This window comes from Netta rufina, assembly GCF_964035555.1.
Source record: "Netta rufina genome assembly, chromosome: 26".
Taxonomy (NCBI): domain Eukaryota; kingdom Metazoa; phylum Chordata; class Aves; order Anseriformes; family Anatidae; genus Netta; species Netta rufina.
In genome coordinates, this window is record NC_140150.1 from 3,947,000 (window position 1) to 3,963,345 (window position 16,346).

The 16,346-nt window shown below is 64.2% G+C and overlaps 1 protein-coding gene across 1 annotated transcript; it reads right to left on the minus strand.

Annotated features, from left to right (window-relative positions):
• Nucleotides 1-40: 40 nt before the first annotated feature.
• On the minus strand, nt 41-14,649 carry PLEKHA6 (pleckstrin homology domain containing A6; the record flags this gene model as incomplete). The annotated part of the gene is made up of 21 exons (XM_084301946.1): nt 41-156; nt 789-931; nt 1,038-1,171; nt 1,377-1,541; nt 1,706-1,888; nt 2,185-2,294; nt 2,463-2,586; nt 3,642-3,791; nt 4,368-4,507; nt 4,669-4,780; nt 5,006-5,101; nt 5,248-5,397; nt 5,564-5,644; nt 5,861-5,929; nt 10,461-10,971; nt 11,251-11,736; nt 11,887-12,074; nt 13,735-13,835; nt 14,138-14,210; nt 14,341-14,445; nt 14,545-14,649. The coding sequence occupies 21 exons, from the start codon at nt 14,647-14,649 to the stop codon at nt 41-43; spliced, it is 3,342 nt and encodes a 1,113-aa protein (XP_084158072.1).
• Nucleotides 14,650-16,346: the final 1,697 nt, after the last annotated feature.

The following is a 16,346-nucleotide window of genomic DNA, read 5'->3' on the forward strand; positions in this document are numbered from 1 at the left end:
ATGGGATGAAGAACAAGAGAAAAGGTGCTTACTTCATGGCTCAGACACGCATAAAATGGCTGCTGTCGGCGACCCGGGATGGTTCAGACGAGAGGGGGTTGGTCGGTGGAGTCGGGGAGGCTGGGGAGGTGGGAGGGCTTGGGGTAGCGCATTGAGCTGGAAACAAGAAATGGGAGAAGGGCGTGAAGAACACAAGCTGGCGGCGGCGGGAGGGGAGAGGCGGCACAGCGACAGGAGGCTCCCAGCGGGCAGGTTAGCGGAGGGGAGGAAACGAAGAGGAAGGAAGGAAGGAAGGGAGGAAGCAAGCGTGGTCAGGACAAACAGCCACAGCGGCGCCCGGCACACGTGAGCTCCCCGCAGGGCTCCTCATGGACAAGGCACCGCGCTCGCTCGGGCACCGCGGTGCGTCGCCGGTGCTTCCCGGCCCCTGAGTGCTCTCTGAGCTGGGTTTCTTTCCTTGGACGTGGGGCAGGAAGATTGGTTTTGACATGGACTGATCCATCCCACGCTGCTCAGTGCTGCTGCAGGGGAAGGTGGCCCCAGACACGGCTGGCATCACCCTGGCAGCCGCTGGCATCGCCTGGCTTGCCGAGCTGGCATCGCCTGCTGCGCGGTGGTTCCCTGTGCCATGCTCTGCTGCCTGGCCAGGCCATGAGCTGCTCACCCAACCTGCCTGCTCCACCCTGCGGCCACTCCTCCTGCGTGTTCAGCACCCTCAGGCCCTCTCCTGCAGGGCTGCAAGGTGCTGGCCAGGCGTCCAGGACCCTCCGTGTCCCTCCGTGCCTTACCCGAGAGCATGCGGCCCCGGCGGGACGCCTCAGCAGCCAGTGCGCACGAGATCTCTATCCTCTTCTCCTGCTCCTGCAGCTGCGTTTCGGGGTCCTGGGGGGCGTCCACCTCCCCCTCGCTCAGGGGGATGACGTTCTGCAGGCTGTGGGGACAGCGGGGACTTCAGTGCCCGGGGCTGGCCTTGGCGGTGGGGTGCAGTGGGGTGCCGGGGAAGGGGCGCACGTGGGTTGTGGGTGCCGCAGCCTCACCTGGACTTGGCAATGAGGGTTTTTATCCTTTCCACCTTCTTCTGCTTCTCCTTCATCTCTTCGGGGCTGAGCGGCGTGTCGGGCTCCAGCTCGATGTACCGCTCGGGGATGAGGACTTTGTCCGGCGTGGATAGCTGGGGGACAGCAGCAGGGGCTGAGCTGAGCACCGGCCACCAGGACGCATCCCCACGCCAGCACCCACCCTCCCCGGCCTCCCCCAGCTCCCACCACCCGCACAGGGACTCGCTTTGGCTCCAGAATCCTGCACGATGCAGGGATTGGATCGACCCTCCGGCAGCGGGGATGCCCCAAGCCTGTGCTCATCCCTCCTGGCCTCACCTCCTTGTTGATATCCACGTCGTAGTGCTGCGGCTCCAGCTCCATCTTGCGCAGCCGGGCGATCTCCTCCCGGGGCGTCTCGTGGACCTTGCCGGGGTCGTCGGAGCGCAGCGCTGCCTCCAGGTCCGAGATGTCCACCTCGTGGATGCTGCGGTGCCGGCGCACCTACGAGGGACCCCAGCCCCGCTGAGCCCCCTGGACCAGCAAACTGTCCCCTGCCACGGCCCTCAGTGTCCCCTCTGCCCCTTCATCACCTTCAGGGAGCTCGGAGCACCCCTGCGAGGCAAACCCCGCTGTGCCGGGGGCGAAGTGCTGGCGCAGGGACTCACCACCTTGTAGGAAGCGGGTGCCTTCGTGCCGGGGGTGTCGGGCTGCTGGCTGCCCAGCAGCTGCAGGCTGCGCCGCTTCTCCTTCATGGAGCCGCTCTGGTGGCGCTTCATGCGGTCGATCTGCTCCTCCACGCTCATCTTCACCTTCGTCTCGTTGGCAAACACGGCGCTCTTCGGCCTCTCCTGGGGAGGAGAGCCCAGCCCCGTGGTCAAATACCCCTGAACGGAGCTGGACCCAACCCCATCCGCCCGTGTTGCATCCCTCTGCAAGGGGCTGCCCTCCCCTGGGGCAAAGAGAGGCACCCGCAGAGCCTGGGAGGTTCCCAGCTGGGTGCTGAGGTGCAGAACCACGCAGCGACTGTTCCCCCCACCCTCTCCCCATGGCACTGGGGAGCAGAGCAGCACCAGGGCTGCAGAAGAGCCCCCACAGCCAGCCCGGCACGGCCCACCCGGCCCCAACCCCTCGCCATGGGCCATGCCTTGGATCCCAGCCCGTTGGCCATTCCGCCGGCGCTCCTCCTCAGCATGCTGCCCGCAGGCACCACCTCCTCCTCCGGCGGAGACTTGGTTCGGGGGGGCACGATGCCCACTGCAGGACAGAGAAACACCAGGCTGAGCATCCCCAGGGACGGGGGGCAGGGTCCCAGCCACGTGCGGTGCTGGGGAAGAGCTGGAGACCCTTGTGCAGAGATTTCCCCATGGCCAGGGCAGGCTTGGGGAGCCTGCTGGAGCAGGACCTGCAGGGCCAGCACCGTACCTTTGTTGAGAGCCGCTTGCTTCTCTGCCTCCTGCTCCTGCCTGCCCAGCGGCCCCTCGGTGGGGGCAGTGGGGGCAGCCGCTCGCTGCGTCTCCTTCTTGCTCTGCTCGAAGCTCGGCTTGGGCTGCAGGGGCAAAAAAAGGTCCCCGGTGAGCCATGACCCTGCTGGGCAGCCATGCTCTGCCTGGGAACACACACACACACTGCCCCGGGGGGGACACACGGCCCCAGACATGCTCCTGGGGCACACGGATGCTGGCCAAGCAGACCGCCAGTGCACCCAAAGCGTGCTCCTTCAGCGGGGACACGGGCTGGGAGGGCTCTGCAGCTCGTGGCCAGGCACCCCTCGGTGTCCTGGTGACACAGCCCCGTGTTGGAAAAGCTTTCTGCAGGGGGTTGGTCCTGACACGACTTGGAGGGGGCACCCAGGCGCTCTGGGCTGGAGGTGCTCTGTGCTGAGCCCCTGCCTACAGGAGGGGACTGGGTCCCATGAGGGCAGGAGCTGGGGCAGGCACTGGGCAGCAGCAGGGGGCGAGCTGAGGGCTGTTTTTGGGGTCCTTTCCCTCCTGCACCCTGAGCACGCTCTGCTGACACTCACACTCGGGTCCATCATCATTCCCGGCTCAGTGCAGATTTTGTTTTTACAGCCCCACACGCATGCATCCTGACCCCTCCCAGGGCCACCCAGCTGCGAGGACACTTCTGCCTCCCAAACTCCAAACGTGGCCCCATTTCCAGCTGGGAACACGGCTGAGATGGTGCCAGGAACCTCCAGGTTTGGGTTTGCACACGCGGTCACCCCAGGCCGGCCGAGCTCTCCGGCCCCTGGCGCAGCAGGGAGTGGTGCCACAGAAGGACAGCGAGAGAGGAGAGGGCAGAGGCAAGCAGAGAGGCTGGGGCTGCAGCAGATTTACACCTCCAGCTACCCGAGAGGAGCCTGTCCCAGTCCTGAGCATCCACACGGGTGTTGTGGGAGGGTGGCGGGGACCTGGAGAGGCCCTGGTGAAGCTGCCTTGGGGTCAGTGCCCACTGCGCCCCTTGGAGAGGCGGAACGGTGCCACGTGCCGCCGTCCCCTAGCTGAGTGCCACCTCCACGCTGTCCCTGCCTGGTCCCCGACGTGTCGAGGAGGGAGGGAAGGGGCTGCTCTTCTCGGGGCTGCTCGGGAGAGGTTTTGGTACCTGTCCCCTCTGCGCCTCGCCGCCTCGCTGCCAGGAAGGGGAGGTGGGGTACGGCCAGGGGCGGCTCTCGCTAGGGAGCGGAGGGACGGTCGGAGGAGGCTCCAGGGGGACGTACGACTTGGGGAGGGGAGGTCGAGGCGGGCCGGGTTCCTGGGGTGGAGAGGAGCGTTAGGCGTGAGAGCAGAGAAACTGAGAGACGGGAAGGAAAAGAGAGTTAGAGAGAGCACGAGACAAAACACAGCGGAAGGCCGGGGAGAGGAGGAGGGAGAGCAGCTGGCGGCTGCTCCTTCGGTCCTGCACTTCTGTGTCCCCATCCACGGGGGGACTTTTCCCATCTCCCATGCGCAGCGGGGCCAGGCAGGGCTGGGGTCAGCTGGAGGGACCCTCCCCGAGCTCAGGGCTATCAGGAGACATTGGCATCGCCTTGGTGCAGCCAGGGCAGCTTTGGGGAGTCCCCAGGTTCCACCCTGAACTTCCCACGGATGCAGGTGAGGTCAGTGGGTGCAGTGACTGCGGTGGCAGCAGGAGCTGGCCCTGGAGCTGAGCAACTCCCAGCCTTCAGGATGCTCGGTGCAGGAGCCCTGACACAGCCCCTGTGAGGGGCACGGACCCAGACGTCACCAGGAGACCCCACAGCCCAGGGACGTGCCCCCAGGCAGAGCCACATGCGAACCCGGTGCCCCAGCGAGGACTCGGGGCTCCCTGGGGACACCCCGGCTCACTCACCTCGCTGGGACCCGGCTTGGTGGGCGAGCCCTGGGAGCCGGAGACGAGGGAGAAGGGGCTGAGGGGGCTGGTGAGGCTGGCCGAGCTCAGGGGGCTGGCGGGGCTGTTGGAGCTGTACGTGCCCGAGGGGCCGATGGCCACTGCAGGGAAAAAAAAAAAAAAAAAAAAAGCAAAAAAAAAGCAGAAATAAGCACGTGCACCACAGCACAGCCTCTCCGAGTGAGTGCCTGTCACGGGGGATGCCCCAAGCTGTGGCATGCTGGTGGCTGTGCCATGCAGGGCAGGGACCGAGCCTGCTCACCTCTGTGCTTGGCGGTGTCGGTGCCGCGGGACGGGTTGTTCTTCCTCAGCCCCTCCATCACGTCCTGGATCCGCCAGATCTCCTTCTGGATCTGCCTGTTGACCATTTCGTTCTGCAGGGGTGAAAAGCAGCGGTCAGAGAGGCTCCCAGTGCTGCCAGCCCCGCAACCAGCCCTGCTGTGTCCCATCCCAGCCGCGTCCCATCCCTGCTGCCACGTCCTGCAGCCGCTTGCAGACCGGCTCCTTGTGGGATCAGAGGGCTGAAGGAACCAGGGGACCTCATCCTGCACCAGCTGGGGCTGCTGGGGGGCTCCTGGGGCTGCTGGGGTCCCGCTCACCTGGATGTCGAGGTTCAGCTGCTCCCAGAGGTCGTCGTGCAGGGCGGACACCTCGCTCTCCAGGCTCTCGTACTCAGCGGTGCTGTTGGCCAAAGCCTGTGGGGCGGGGGAGTCGGAGGGGTTTGGGCAGCAGCCACGGGCACGGAGCTCAGCCGGCTGCTCCGGGAAGGACGGATGGGGACGGGGATGGGGAAAGGGGCAGGAATGGGGATAGGGAGCATGGTGGAGGGGGAGCCCCGTACCGTGCTGGCCTGCGAGAGCTCGACGCGGATGTTGATGAGCTGGTTCTGCAGCGATTCCTTCTTGTGCAGCAGCTTCTCCGGATAAGCTGGCTGGCTGCCGAACATCTCCAGCTCCTGGTGCGTCCCCATCAGGGCGCTCTCCAGGCTCTCCTGGGGGGCACAAGGAGGCGATGCAGCCGTGAGAGCACTCACCGGGGCATTTCCTGATCCTTAATGGGCCATTAATGCATGGAGACCACTGGGACCATGCAATCCACCCCCTCCCAGCCCACAAATGTGCCCCCTGAGCTGTCCCCAGCCTGCGTGCACCACGAACCTTCTCCGCTCGGAGCTGCTGCACCAGCCTCTCCTGCTCCCGCAGCACCTTGTTCTGCTCGCACAGCTTCCCCAGCAGCTTCTGCTCCCGGGCAGGAAAGAGAAAATAAGGGAAGGGTGAGAGCCCAGCAGCGATGGGAGAGATGGGATGCAGCCAGGGCACAGCCCTCGGGGTTGGGTAACTGGGACGATGTCTGGGCCAAGGGGGGGTTTCCAGCCTGCCGGGCTCATTGCAAGGGACAGGACACGTAGGGTGAGGGGCAGAGGGAGGACACGCAGCACGGGCATTTGCTCTTACATCGGTGTCTTGCTCGCTTATCTTGTAGGCGTGCAGAGGCTCCCTGTAGGCTTCGGGGAAGGGCGTCACCTGCAAGCAGAGCGCAGGGTGAGCCTGGCACCGGGGGCTGTGTGCTGCCAGGAGCCCCTCGGGGAGGAGAGGCTGCAGCCGGCCAGCAGCCCCTCTCCAGGTCCTTGCGGAAGGAGAAACGAGGGCCAGGTCCCCAGAGGCAGCACGGGGTGGGGGAAGGCTCAGCCTCCTCCCCATTCCCAGCCCCAGTGGTGCCCATCAGCAGCAGGAGTTAACTGGAGACGAGCTCTCCGCCAGACGCCGAGAGCTGGGCTGGAGAGATGTCTCGTGAATCATTAACTGCCTGGCATCCAGCTGCCACCGTTTCACAGGCAGGGAAACAAAGGCAGGAAGATTAAGCTGTAATCCCATTTAGTGGAGTAGAAGCACCTATAAATCAGCCGCCACATCAGGACCTGTTTACCATCCAGCTTCTCTGTGAGTCATTTTCCTTTCCTGGAAATCTAAATTACTAATGGGACCTCACCAATTAAATGCCTCCAAGATCTCGAGATGAAAGGCATAAGATAGGAAGAAGGGGATCATTATTGCTAGAAAGCAAGACGCTACTTTAGAGTGATTTAAAACCACAGGACAATGCAAATAGACCCGGACCTGGGAAATGCCCGGCTCAGCTCGCGGCACGGTCTGGCAGATGTGGCTCCTGCTGCCTCCGAGCAGGGAGCCCGGCCAACAAAAGCACCGCAGCTGCTCTGTCTTCACCCTGCAGCGCATCCCCGCTCCCCTGGCCCGGGGATGGGAACAGGCACCTTCCCTTCCCCAAGAAACGCCAGTGATTGCCCGGTCACACATCCAAGAGATGCCTGCCCAGGTCTGGCCCGATCCTGCCCTGCTCGTGGCACCGAGTGCCAGCAGCACCAGGGCCCCACGGCCACTCTGGCTGCCGGGTGACTCGATGCACCCACATTTGGAGCTGCACCCCACGCTGAATGGGGCTCCCCCATGCTTTTGCAGCCTCTCCAGACTCCAGGCAAGAGGAGAGAAGCGTGCCACAGCCTCGTGGGGTAGCAGGCTGCTTCCTCTCCTCGACACCGGAGGTATTGCTTTGCTTTAAGATCCTCGGGCTGGATTCCTCCGGATCCACCTTCTCCTTGCCTCTTCAACACAACGGCGAGCAAAGCGCCTGAACGAGGGCTCGGGACCGCAGAGTCCCCACCTCGTGCTCTCGGGACAAGGATTGACGGCGTTGCAATGGCTCATGGATGGATTAGCAAAGCCTGGGATGGACTAGCAGGGCCCCCAGAGCGTGATGTGCCGGCGCCGCATGGATGCTGGAGCTTGCATGAGCGGAGATGGCAGGAGGTGACCTCGGGGATGGTGCGTGGCGCGGCTGAGGTGGCCTGCCATGCACGAGCGGCCGGGCCAGCCCGGTGGCCAAAGGCTTACTTGCATGTAGAGCTGAGCCCTAGGGGAGGAGGTCTCCACCATCCTGTTCACCATACTGATCAGGGTTTCGCTCTCGCTCATCTGCGACAGACAGGGAAGGAAATTTCAGAGGTCAGCGGAGACGCGCGTGCGCTCGGGTGCCACCGGTGCCGCTCTGTCCAGGACCCGTCAGGGCATCGTGCTGCAAGGTGCCACCTCCGAGAGATGTCCCAGGTGCTCGAGCCACGAGGAAACAGCTGCCCCAGGCTGCTGCTGCCCTGTCTGGGGCAGTCAAGAGCATCCTGAGGGCTGAAAACTTTGTAGGGAGGAGAGGGAAACACAGATCCACCCGAGCCAGCTCCGAGCTGGGCTGCAGCCAACGGCACGCACAGACACAGCACGCACAGAGACGCCCACGGCCGCGACGCACAGCGTGGCCCCAGACAGACAGACAGACGGGCCCAACGACAGACAGCTCACGTCCTGCCCGTGAGCACAGACACGCTCTGGGTACGGAGGGGACCGCAGCCTCGGGGGGACAGCAGGGTCCCCCGCTCCAGCCCCGTGGCCTCAAGCAGCAGAGCCCTCCTGCAGGGACAGCAGCACGCAGAAACACTGCAGGTGCCCGAAGATGAGAGGCAGAGGATGCCCTCACAGCCACAACCCCTGAGGACCAGGGGATGAGGGCAGCTGAAGCACGGATCCAGGACCAGCCCCCCCAGTTTGGGGCCGGTCAGTGAGGTGGGGCGCAGCCAGCCCCTGACTGCAGCCAGTGCAGCTCTCCAGACAAGCGAGGAGAGCAAAAATGAAGTAGCAAACTGTTTTAAAAGAGCTACTCGACAACATCCCTCTGAATTAGTCTCTCCAGAGGTCAGCAGGAGAGGAGGAGGAGATGGAAAGCCTTTTTAGGGAGCATTTTGAAGCGTCGCGGAGACCGAGCGTTGCTGCCGATGGCTGTGAAATAATCCAGAGAGCTTTCAGTGCACCGAGCGCTCCTGCTTGTCCTTGGCTCTGCTCCAAGGCAGACACAGATCTTGGTGATTACTGCACCGATGGGGATTTGCAGACTAATGAGATTGTCTCTGGAGCAGCTCCCTCAGTGCAAGCAAGTGCCGGGCGGCAGCAGCGGCCGATGGCTCCCGTCCCCCTCTCTGATTTCAGCCGTGCCCGCGCTTTTCACCCCCCTTGCTCCTGCAGCTGCCTCCCAGGCTTTCCCTCCCCTTGCCCCCGGGATGAAGTCAGCTCCTGGCTTCTCTCCAAACCCCCCTTGGCATGCAAAATCCCGGGAGCTGCTGCTTCGGTGCCAGTCCCAGCAGGCTCCTGCCCCCAGCCCTGCATCAAACCTCTCGCCTCCGAGGAGGCGCGGGGCGAGAGCGTCACCAAAACCACCTCGCCTGGCTGCACGCCTTGCTCACCCTCCTGCGGGGGTCCTGGGCGAGCACCAAGCACCTCCATACCCCAACCCAGCCACCTGCAGGGGCTCACAGCCCCTCGCTGGGTGCCCTGGTTCATCATTTTGGCAGCAGCTGGGCTCACACCGATGCCGGAGGCACTGTGGGGCGCGGGGACATCCCGCACCGCCCCGCCGGCTCCAGCACACCCCACAGAAGGCACTATTGGGGGGTTCTCTGCCAAGCAACGAGCGACCCTACAGAGGGGAAGGATGGAGGAAGCAAAGCAAAGACAACGCGTGCTGCTTTAATGCCAAGAGGGGTGAGGATGGATGTTAGGGGAAGAGATGCGGTGCTGGGGAGGAAGGGGACGCCGCTGGGGACAGGGCAGACGGGGACAGAAGCAGCGTGAGGCTCGCAGCCAGCTCTGCCTACCTGCTGGTCCAAATACTCTAGGTTTCTTTGCAACTGCAGGTCTAAAAGTTCATCCTACCGGGAGCCAGCAGGCATGCGGCAAGAAACGAACACACAAAACACATAAAAGAAGAAGCAAAGCGGTTAGGTGAAGGCTGCAGAAATGCGAAGAACCTCTGGGCTGGGGAAGCGAGGGGCCACCTCCTCTGCCCCAAACGGGGAGGGCGGCCGGGGACGTGCTGCAGGAGCCCAGACCCTGCTCTCCTCCCGGCTGGAAGCAGCAGGTCCCCGTCCTTGGGGCTCCGCTGGTGAGGATGGATGGCAGCATGGATAGCTCATGACAATTTAGGCTTCTCCCTCCTGCAATGGCTGCTCCTGCCCTGCGGGATTGGGCTGCACACAGGGGGGGGACACCTGCTGGTCGCCCCCCACCCCCAGCTCCATGCTCCAGGGGGAAAAAATGCAGTTGAGGGCCAAGCAGCAGCGGTAGCCAAAAAGTGAGGAAGCAAGGAGGGGAGAGGTGCAGGGAGCGCGCCAGCCTCACCCCATCCCCAGGGGAACAGCCCCAGCGGTGACAAGCTGGGCATTGCGGGATGTATGGGGGGGTCCAAGGGGGGCTAGGAGGGACTGGAGACACCAGCAGTCCTGCCCTGCCCAGCGCAGCCCCTCTCCAACCCACAGAGCTGCTCCTGGAGCAGGCGCCTCCTCCTCACCCATCCAAAGCAGGGTGCCCCGAGCTGTGACCCCCCTGTCCTTGCGGCCCCCACCAAGCCCACCCGTCGGTGCCAGCAGCGCACGTACCATTTTGTCGTGGACCGTGGGAGATGCTGGGTAGTGGTACGGGAACATCCCCGCGGGGACGGGCCGCCTGTCGCCCAGGTAGTCGTACTGGGGAGAGAGGAGACCCCAATAAACCCCAGGGACTGGTGAGGGGCACACGATGCCTCCCCCATCCCCTCTTTGCTGCTCAGAGAGACTGCAGGGGCTCAGGACACATCTTGCCCACCCTGTGCAGACCCCCAGCCCTGCAGCAGGGTTTTGAGGGGTGCAGCAGCAATATAGGGACAGCAGAGCGCTCTGCTTGGGGTCGCCTTGCTCATGGGGGCCCCAAGCTCCCCTCCTGCCCCATCTCTCCAGCCTCGCAGCAGCGCAGGGGCACCCAAATTGTGCTTGTTCCCTCCTGGCAGGGCTGGAAGGGAGGACCTAAAGCCAACCAGCTCCTGCGCACCAAGGACTCGGTGGCATCCTGAGGCCAGGATGTGCGCCCAAAAGGCGCAGACTGTGCTGCACCATCCCCACCCTGACGTCCCCAACTTCGGTCCCCTCCATCCTCGCACGCCCCAGCAGCGACGGGCGCTTACCTTGGGCGAACTGATGGACCTCCTCATCATGAAGGCGGCGGGGTCAGCGTAAATCTCCTCTCCCCGGGGCGGCAGCCGCTCGAAGCGGGCGCTGGGCGAGCGGACGGGGGAGTAGACGCGAGCCCGGGTGTAGGAGCCCTGGCTGGGCGAGCGCGGCACGGAGCGGGAGCGGGGCTGCAGCGACATGCGCCGCAGGGACCCCGAGGCGGCGTCCACCTCGTCGAAATAAGCCGGCTGCCTGCCGGGGCCGGCGAGCCAGAGCGGGACGTCCTGGCGGCCAAAAGCGGGGTGCTCCTTCCACTCCCGGAGCTGGTAGGGGCCCCCGTTGCGGAAAGAGGGGCGCTTGTCGTCCAGCGCCCAGGGCGGGCTCACGCGCTCGTAGGCGGGCATGGAGCAGATGCTGTCGGGGCGCACGCCGGGCGGGTAGTACTGGTAGTCCTCGGGGTACTGGGGTGAGTAGGGCGAGTAGTAGTCGGGCACCCGGCGAGAGACGGGGTAAAACCTGGTGGGGCTGGGAGGGAAGTGAGAAAAAATGAGAGGGGGATGGTCCCAGAGGCAAGGAAATCCTCGTAGCACGCAGCTGTGGGAAAGCGTTGGAAAGGTGGTGTCTGTGCTCCTGTGGTCCCCGTGGTGGCCCCCCTCCAAAATTCGCCCTGCTTGGCTTTTGGGGGTGTCCTCCACACAGCATGCAGCAGATTTGCTGACCCCAGGAGGGGATAAAGAGGAAAAACATTCCCGGAACATCACCCAAAAAAAAAGGAGCGGGGTCCACGCCCCCCGCAGCCCTCACCTCCGCAGCTCCTCGGGGGGCACGTTGCCCCGGCGCAGGTTCACCCACTGCTGCAGCTGCGTCATGGAGCTCTTGCGCTGGGCGATCTTCTCGGGGTTGGTGCGGGGAGCAAAGCTGCGGCGGTGGGCAGCGCTCTCCCCATCGGGCGGGGGGTAGGCGGTGCTGCCGGGGCGGCTGGGGGAAGAGTAGGGCCACCCGTTGGGCTGCGTCGGCCTCTCCGCGCTCGGTGGCACCCGGGGTCCCTCGGGGTAAGGGCTGCCGGGCTCCGAGGGCATCTCCTGCCCCGCGATGCCGTTGGCTTTGGCCAAGGGTTCCTTCTTGCTCTCCATCCTCTCCGGTTTCCTCTCCATCTTCTCCGAGCCCCGGCCGTCGCCTTCACCCCGGGTCTTGGCGTCGGGGTCGGCCTTGGGGTGCTCGCGGTGCACGGCGTTGCGGTGGTGGTGGTGCTTGCTGGGAGGGATGTTTTCCGAGTCTGTCTTCTCGTGTCTGGAGGCCGTGGAGACACAAAAGAGCATTACCCTCCCCCTGCAACACCCCCGGGGTGCCAGCAGTCCCCCAGCCCTCCCTCAGCCTTGGGGGGCTGATGCTCCCCCAGCTCCGTTCTGCTCAGGGACCCCGTGCTCCAAGAGGTCCCAGCCGTGGCGCACGGCCCCCTCCACCCCTCCAAGAGGCCGAGGGGTGCCCCCCAGCCCCGTGCAGCGCTCTGACCTCTGGGTGGGGGGGATCTGCACCCGGGCGGCTTCGCCCATGGCTTGGATCCAGGATTCCTGCTCCTCCGTGTTCTCGGCGCTGAAGAAGTAGGTCCGGATGCCGGCGTGCTCGGCCTGGGGAGACAGGGACTGCCCGTTACTCGCCGGCACCTCCTCCACCCAGCACACAGTCACCTGCAGGGGGGCACAGAAGTGGGGAGAGAGACAGACAGGAGAGTGAGAGCTCCTTCTCCACCCCGGCACGAGGTCCTGGTGCCGCGGGAGAAGCCTCCTCGGTCCCCAGGAGCGTCCTCAGCAGCACCGGGCGGGATGAAGGCTCTGCGGGCAGATCCAGGATCCCTCGTCCCCTGGGCTCGCAGCCATGCCCTCGCCCTCCGTGATGCTGGGGACCAGCCCTTCCTTCCCCCAGGAGCTGCGCCCCAGCATTTTGGGGGTGCCCTGGGGTGCCCAGAGGCAGCCAAGGGGGGACACATCCCATCGAGAGCAGCAGCGCTGGCTGGAGCGTTATTGGTCATGCAGGGCTAAGGGAAGGTGGCTTCTTGGCCCAGAGAACAATTTTTTTTGGGGAAAAAAAGGTTTGCTTTTGGTCCAGGATGTAAGTGCCCACCCTCCGCCCCACGCTACAGCAGCTGGAGGGCAGGTTTGGCTGCTGAGGGCCTTTCTGAAGCAGCCACCTTCCCTCTCTCTGGGAAGGGATGGGAGGCAGCAAGGAGGAAGAAAATAATAATTAAAAAAAAAAAAAAAAAAAAAAGTAGTTTTTTTCCCTGGAAAACTTTTTGGGGTCAAATAATTTAAAATTTAAAAAAAAAATAAAAAGGGGGGAAGGGGGAGTTGGTTAAAACCCTCCCTTGGGTTTCCATTTTCCCCAGCTGCAGGGGGCAGGGACACCTCCTGCCCGGCTCCTCCAGACCCTGCAGCCTCCTACCTCGAAGGCTCTGCAGCCAGAGCAAGAGATAAAACATAAAACCGCACCGATTCCTGCCCTGGATTAGTGGGAGCGGGGTGAGTGAAGCATGCGGGTCACCCCTCGCCCTCTGCATGCATCAGAAACACAAGCAGATACTACCTAGCTGGTGGCGGGGTGCTGGCGTGGCCGAAGGGAGCGCAGAGACCTCCTGGCCGGGGGGATCCTCGCCCGCGGAGAGAGGAGGAAACACAGACAAGGGGTCAAACCGCAGCGGGGGGACCGTGGGCGCAGCCCTCGCCTGGCTTCGGGGCCCTCTGGGACCCCGTCCCCTCTTCCAAGGGGTACCCAAAGCGGTACCCAAGGTGCTGGAGCAGTGGCACGGAGGGAACCCCTGGGTGCTGTGGCTGGAAGCCCACGCACGCAGATGAGGGCTGTGGAGATGCCTCATCCTAGCGCAGCACCGGGCGGTTTGAGTCCCTGTTTCTATTTATCCGTGGGTTCCCACGGGGACACAAGCACCGAGGGCACGGAGAGGAGCGGGTCATGTAGCTCCTGCCACGCTCAGGAGCAGGAAGGAGCCTGCTTGGTTTTGGCACAGCCAGCGAGCACTACCCCAAGCACCCAGCCTCCCTGGGCTAGGGACGGCGGCTGATGCTGCTGCACCCCCTGCCTGCCTCAGTTTCCCCAGCAGAAGACACGGGGGATGTCGGGGGGGGTTACTGCAGTCCCCTCTCTCCGCGGCTTGGCTCTGCTCCACGCACCAGCACCAAGGAAGCAAGGGGAGGGCGCAGCGGGGACCCTGCAAGCATCGCCGCTGCCCCGGCACCGTCCTGGGGGTCCCCTCAGCCCCCGCGCTCGGGCACTGACCTTAAAGGTGTGCTTCCTGCTGATGTTGTCGGAGGGCTGCACGGCCGCCACGCGGAAGCTGAGGAGGGGGATGCTGCCCAGGATGCTCTCCTCCTTCTCGTCTGGTGGGAAACCAGGGGGGTTAGGCGCACGGTGAGACCCTCCAGCTTCGTTTTGGGGACACGGCCCCATCGATCCTGCCCGTGCCGGCACGGGGCTGCTCGGGCGGGCAGCCCACCTGTAGGAAAGCTCTGCCTTCCTGTTGCTTCGCCAGCAAACGCTGCTCAGCTCGGCTCGCACAACAGCCTGCTCAATAATTCATGCTCACCCTCGGCTGCCAGGGTGAGTGCAGCGAGCTGCCAGGGAGGCGTTAACCCTGGCGTGGCAAGCGCCCCCAGAAGCGAGCAGCCCCCCAAAAACATACCTTTGTAGTAGAAGAGGCAGCGATCCACCAGCACGAACCAGCGCTTGTTCCACTGCTTCACCCCCGAGCTGGCCTGCGAGAGAGGAGCGGTGAGACCGCGGGAGATGCGCACCCAAGGGTGACGTGCACCCAAGGGTGGCCAGCACCTGGGCGCAGAGGGGGAGGCACATTCTGGGGATGGAGCATCAGGGGCAGCCGGGTACCTGCTTGTAGAGCCAGCCACTTTTGGTCACGGCAGCGTTGGGGTTCCTCTTCATGGAGTTGGAGCGCTTCCCGAAGGCGATGCCCTTGCGGGAGGGGCGCGATGCCTGCAGAGGGGGAGAGGAGGCGCTCAGCGCCCTGGGGGACCCCCAGCACCCCGTCTCCACCACCACCGCCTGCCGTGCCGTGTGGCTCCAGGCACTCACCCGGCCTCCGGGGCGCTCCGGGGGCACCTCTGACACCATGGCGTGGTTGGAGGGCTCGCTGCTGCTGCTGGTCGCCGGGCGCTTGCCACCTGCTTTGCTTGACATGTCCAAGGTCGGTCTGTGGCACAGATCTGCGGTCAGCACGGCCACCTTGCAGGAGCCAGACCCCCCAAATCTCCACCCCAAGCACCCAAATCTCCCCCTCCATGCCCCGAGCCTGCCTCGGTCCCCAGACCGGGGGAGGTGGGCGCCAACCTACTTCTGCAAGTCCAGTCTTGAGTTTTCTTCTGGGACCTGGCCCGTCACTGGGTGCAGGAACGTGTTCCGCCTTTCATTGTGGCTGCAAGGCACAGCAAGGGGGGAGCAGGGTTAGAGCCACGTGGGGGAGACCCATGGCACTGCTGCCCCAAGAGCTGAGGAGGAGGAGGAGGATGGGGTCCGAGGGGGCACAGAAACCCGGGGAGGTGCTGAGCTTCTGCTGAGCCCCGGCACGGAGCACAGCTCCACACCGCCTGTGCGAACCTGGGTGCGACAGCTCCATCCATCCCCACCGCCCCCCTAAATAAATCCCTTTGTTTTTAGCACCACATCTCCCGCTCCAGCACCAGGGCTTTGTCGTGCGTCCTGTACTCTTCGCACCACACTTTGCTGGTGCCCCAAAAGCGTGGAGGGGGACCCCCAAAAGCCCCCTGTGCGGCCCCTGGGTTTGCAGCGCTGCCGGGTGGCCGCTCCCCTTGCTCCCCCTGCTCGTCCACACGCTTCATAATCCGCGCAGCAAATTTCAGCTGCGTTTCCCAGACAGCCTTCGCCTCGCCAAGAGCCGAAATGAGGTCTCCGATGGCCGAGACCTCATTACTTCTGCTGGACACATCACACGGCGTCGGCTGCCGCGTGGTGAGGCATTACCATAACCCCCCCCCGGCTGTCAGCACAAATCGCTGCAGAGGCAGCAGCCGTGGCCCGTCCTAAAGCGACATCCTCAACGTCACATCCTCTGCTCCGGCTGGCGGATCTCAGAGCCATTTGCCAAAATATCTGGAGTCAGGCTAAGAGCAGGGTCACAAAGCCCCGGGCCCCGCCGCTGGCAGCACTCTTGGGGGGCATGGGTGGAGGTGGGGGGCTCTCAGCAGAGCCCCAAGCAGGGGTTTTGCAGGCAGCTGTCCCCAAAACGCTGCCAGGCTGGTAGAAGGATGCTGCCTCCTGTGGGGCAATGTTCACCAGCTGGGTGCTCCGTGCCCCAAAAGCTGCAATGAGGACGAGACATCCGAGCACTGCCCCGACGCACAAAGCTGCCACGATTTGATGGCAGCTGAGACAAAGAGTTAATGTCTTGGAGAGAAAATAACATCAGTCACCAAAGCACCCGGGAGCTGGGGTGAGATTTTAAACCAAGCCCACAGCCGCCCAGTGAAGAGCAGCAGCTACGGGGTGCTCCAAAAACCTCTCTGCTTTGGAGAGCCCCCCCGAAGGAGCCACCCCATGGCCAGGCTCCGGGCTGCACCCTGGGGTGTTTGCCTTGCGCCAAGGGGCGCCGAGGACCCCGTTTTGGTGACAGCCCCCAGCACGTGCCAGGCACCAGGACACGGGTACCCCCTGGCCACCCACCATGTAAACAGCCCGGCACCCTGCTGGAGTGCCGAGTGTCAGCAGAGGAGGGGAAGTTTGAGGAAGAAAACAGCTGCCAAGACCATCCCATCCCATCCACGCACGCATCGCCCTGGAGCTGGGCTCCAGCCAGGCTCAGCCGATATTAACTGCTTTCTGCCAAAAACAGCCCTGCGGGGAGCTGCTCCCCCTTGCAG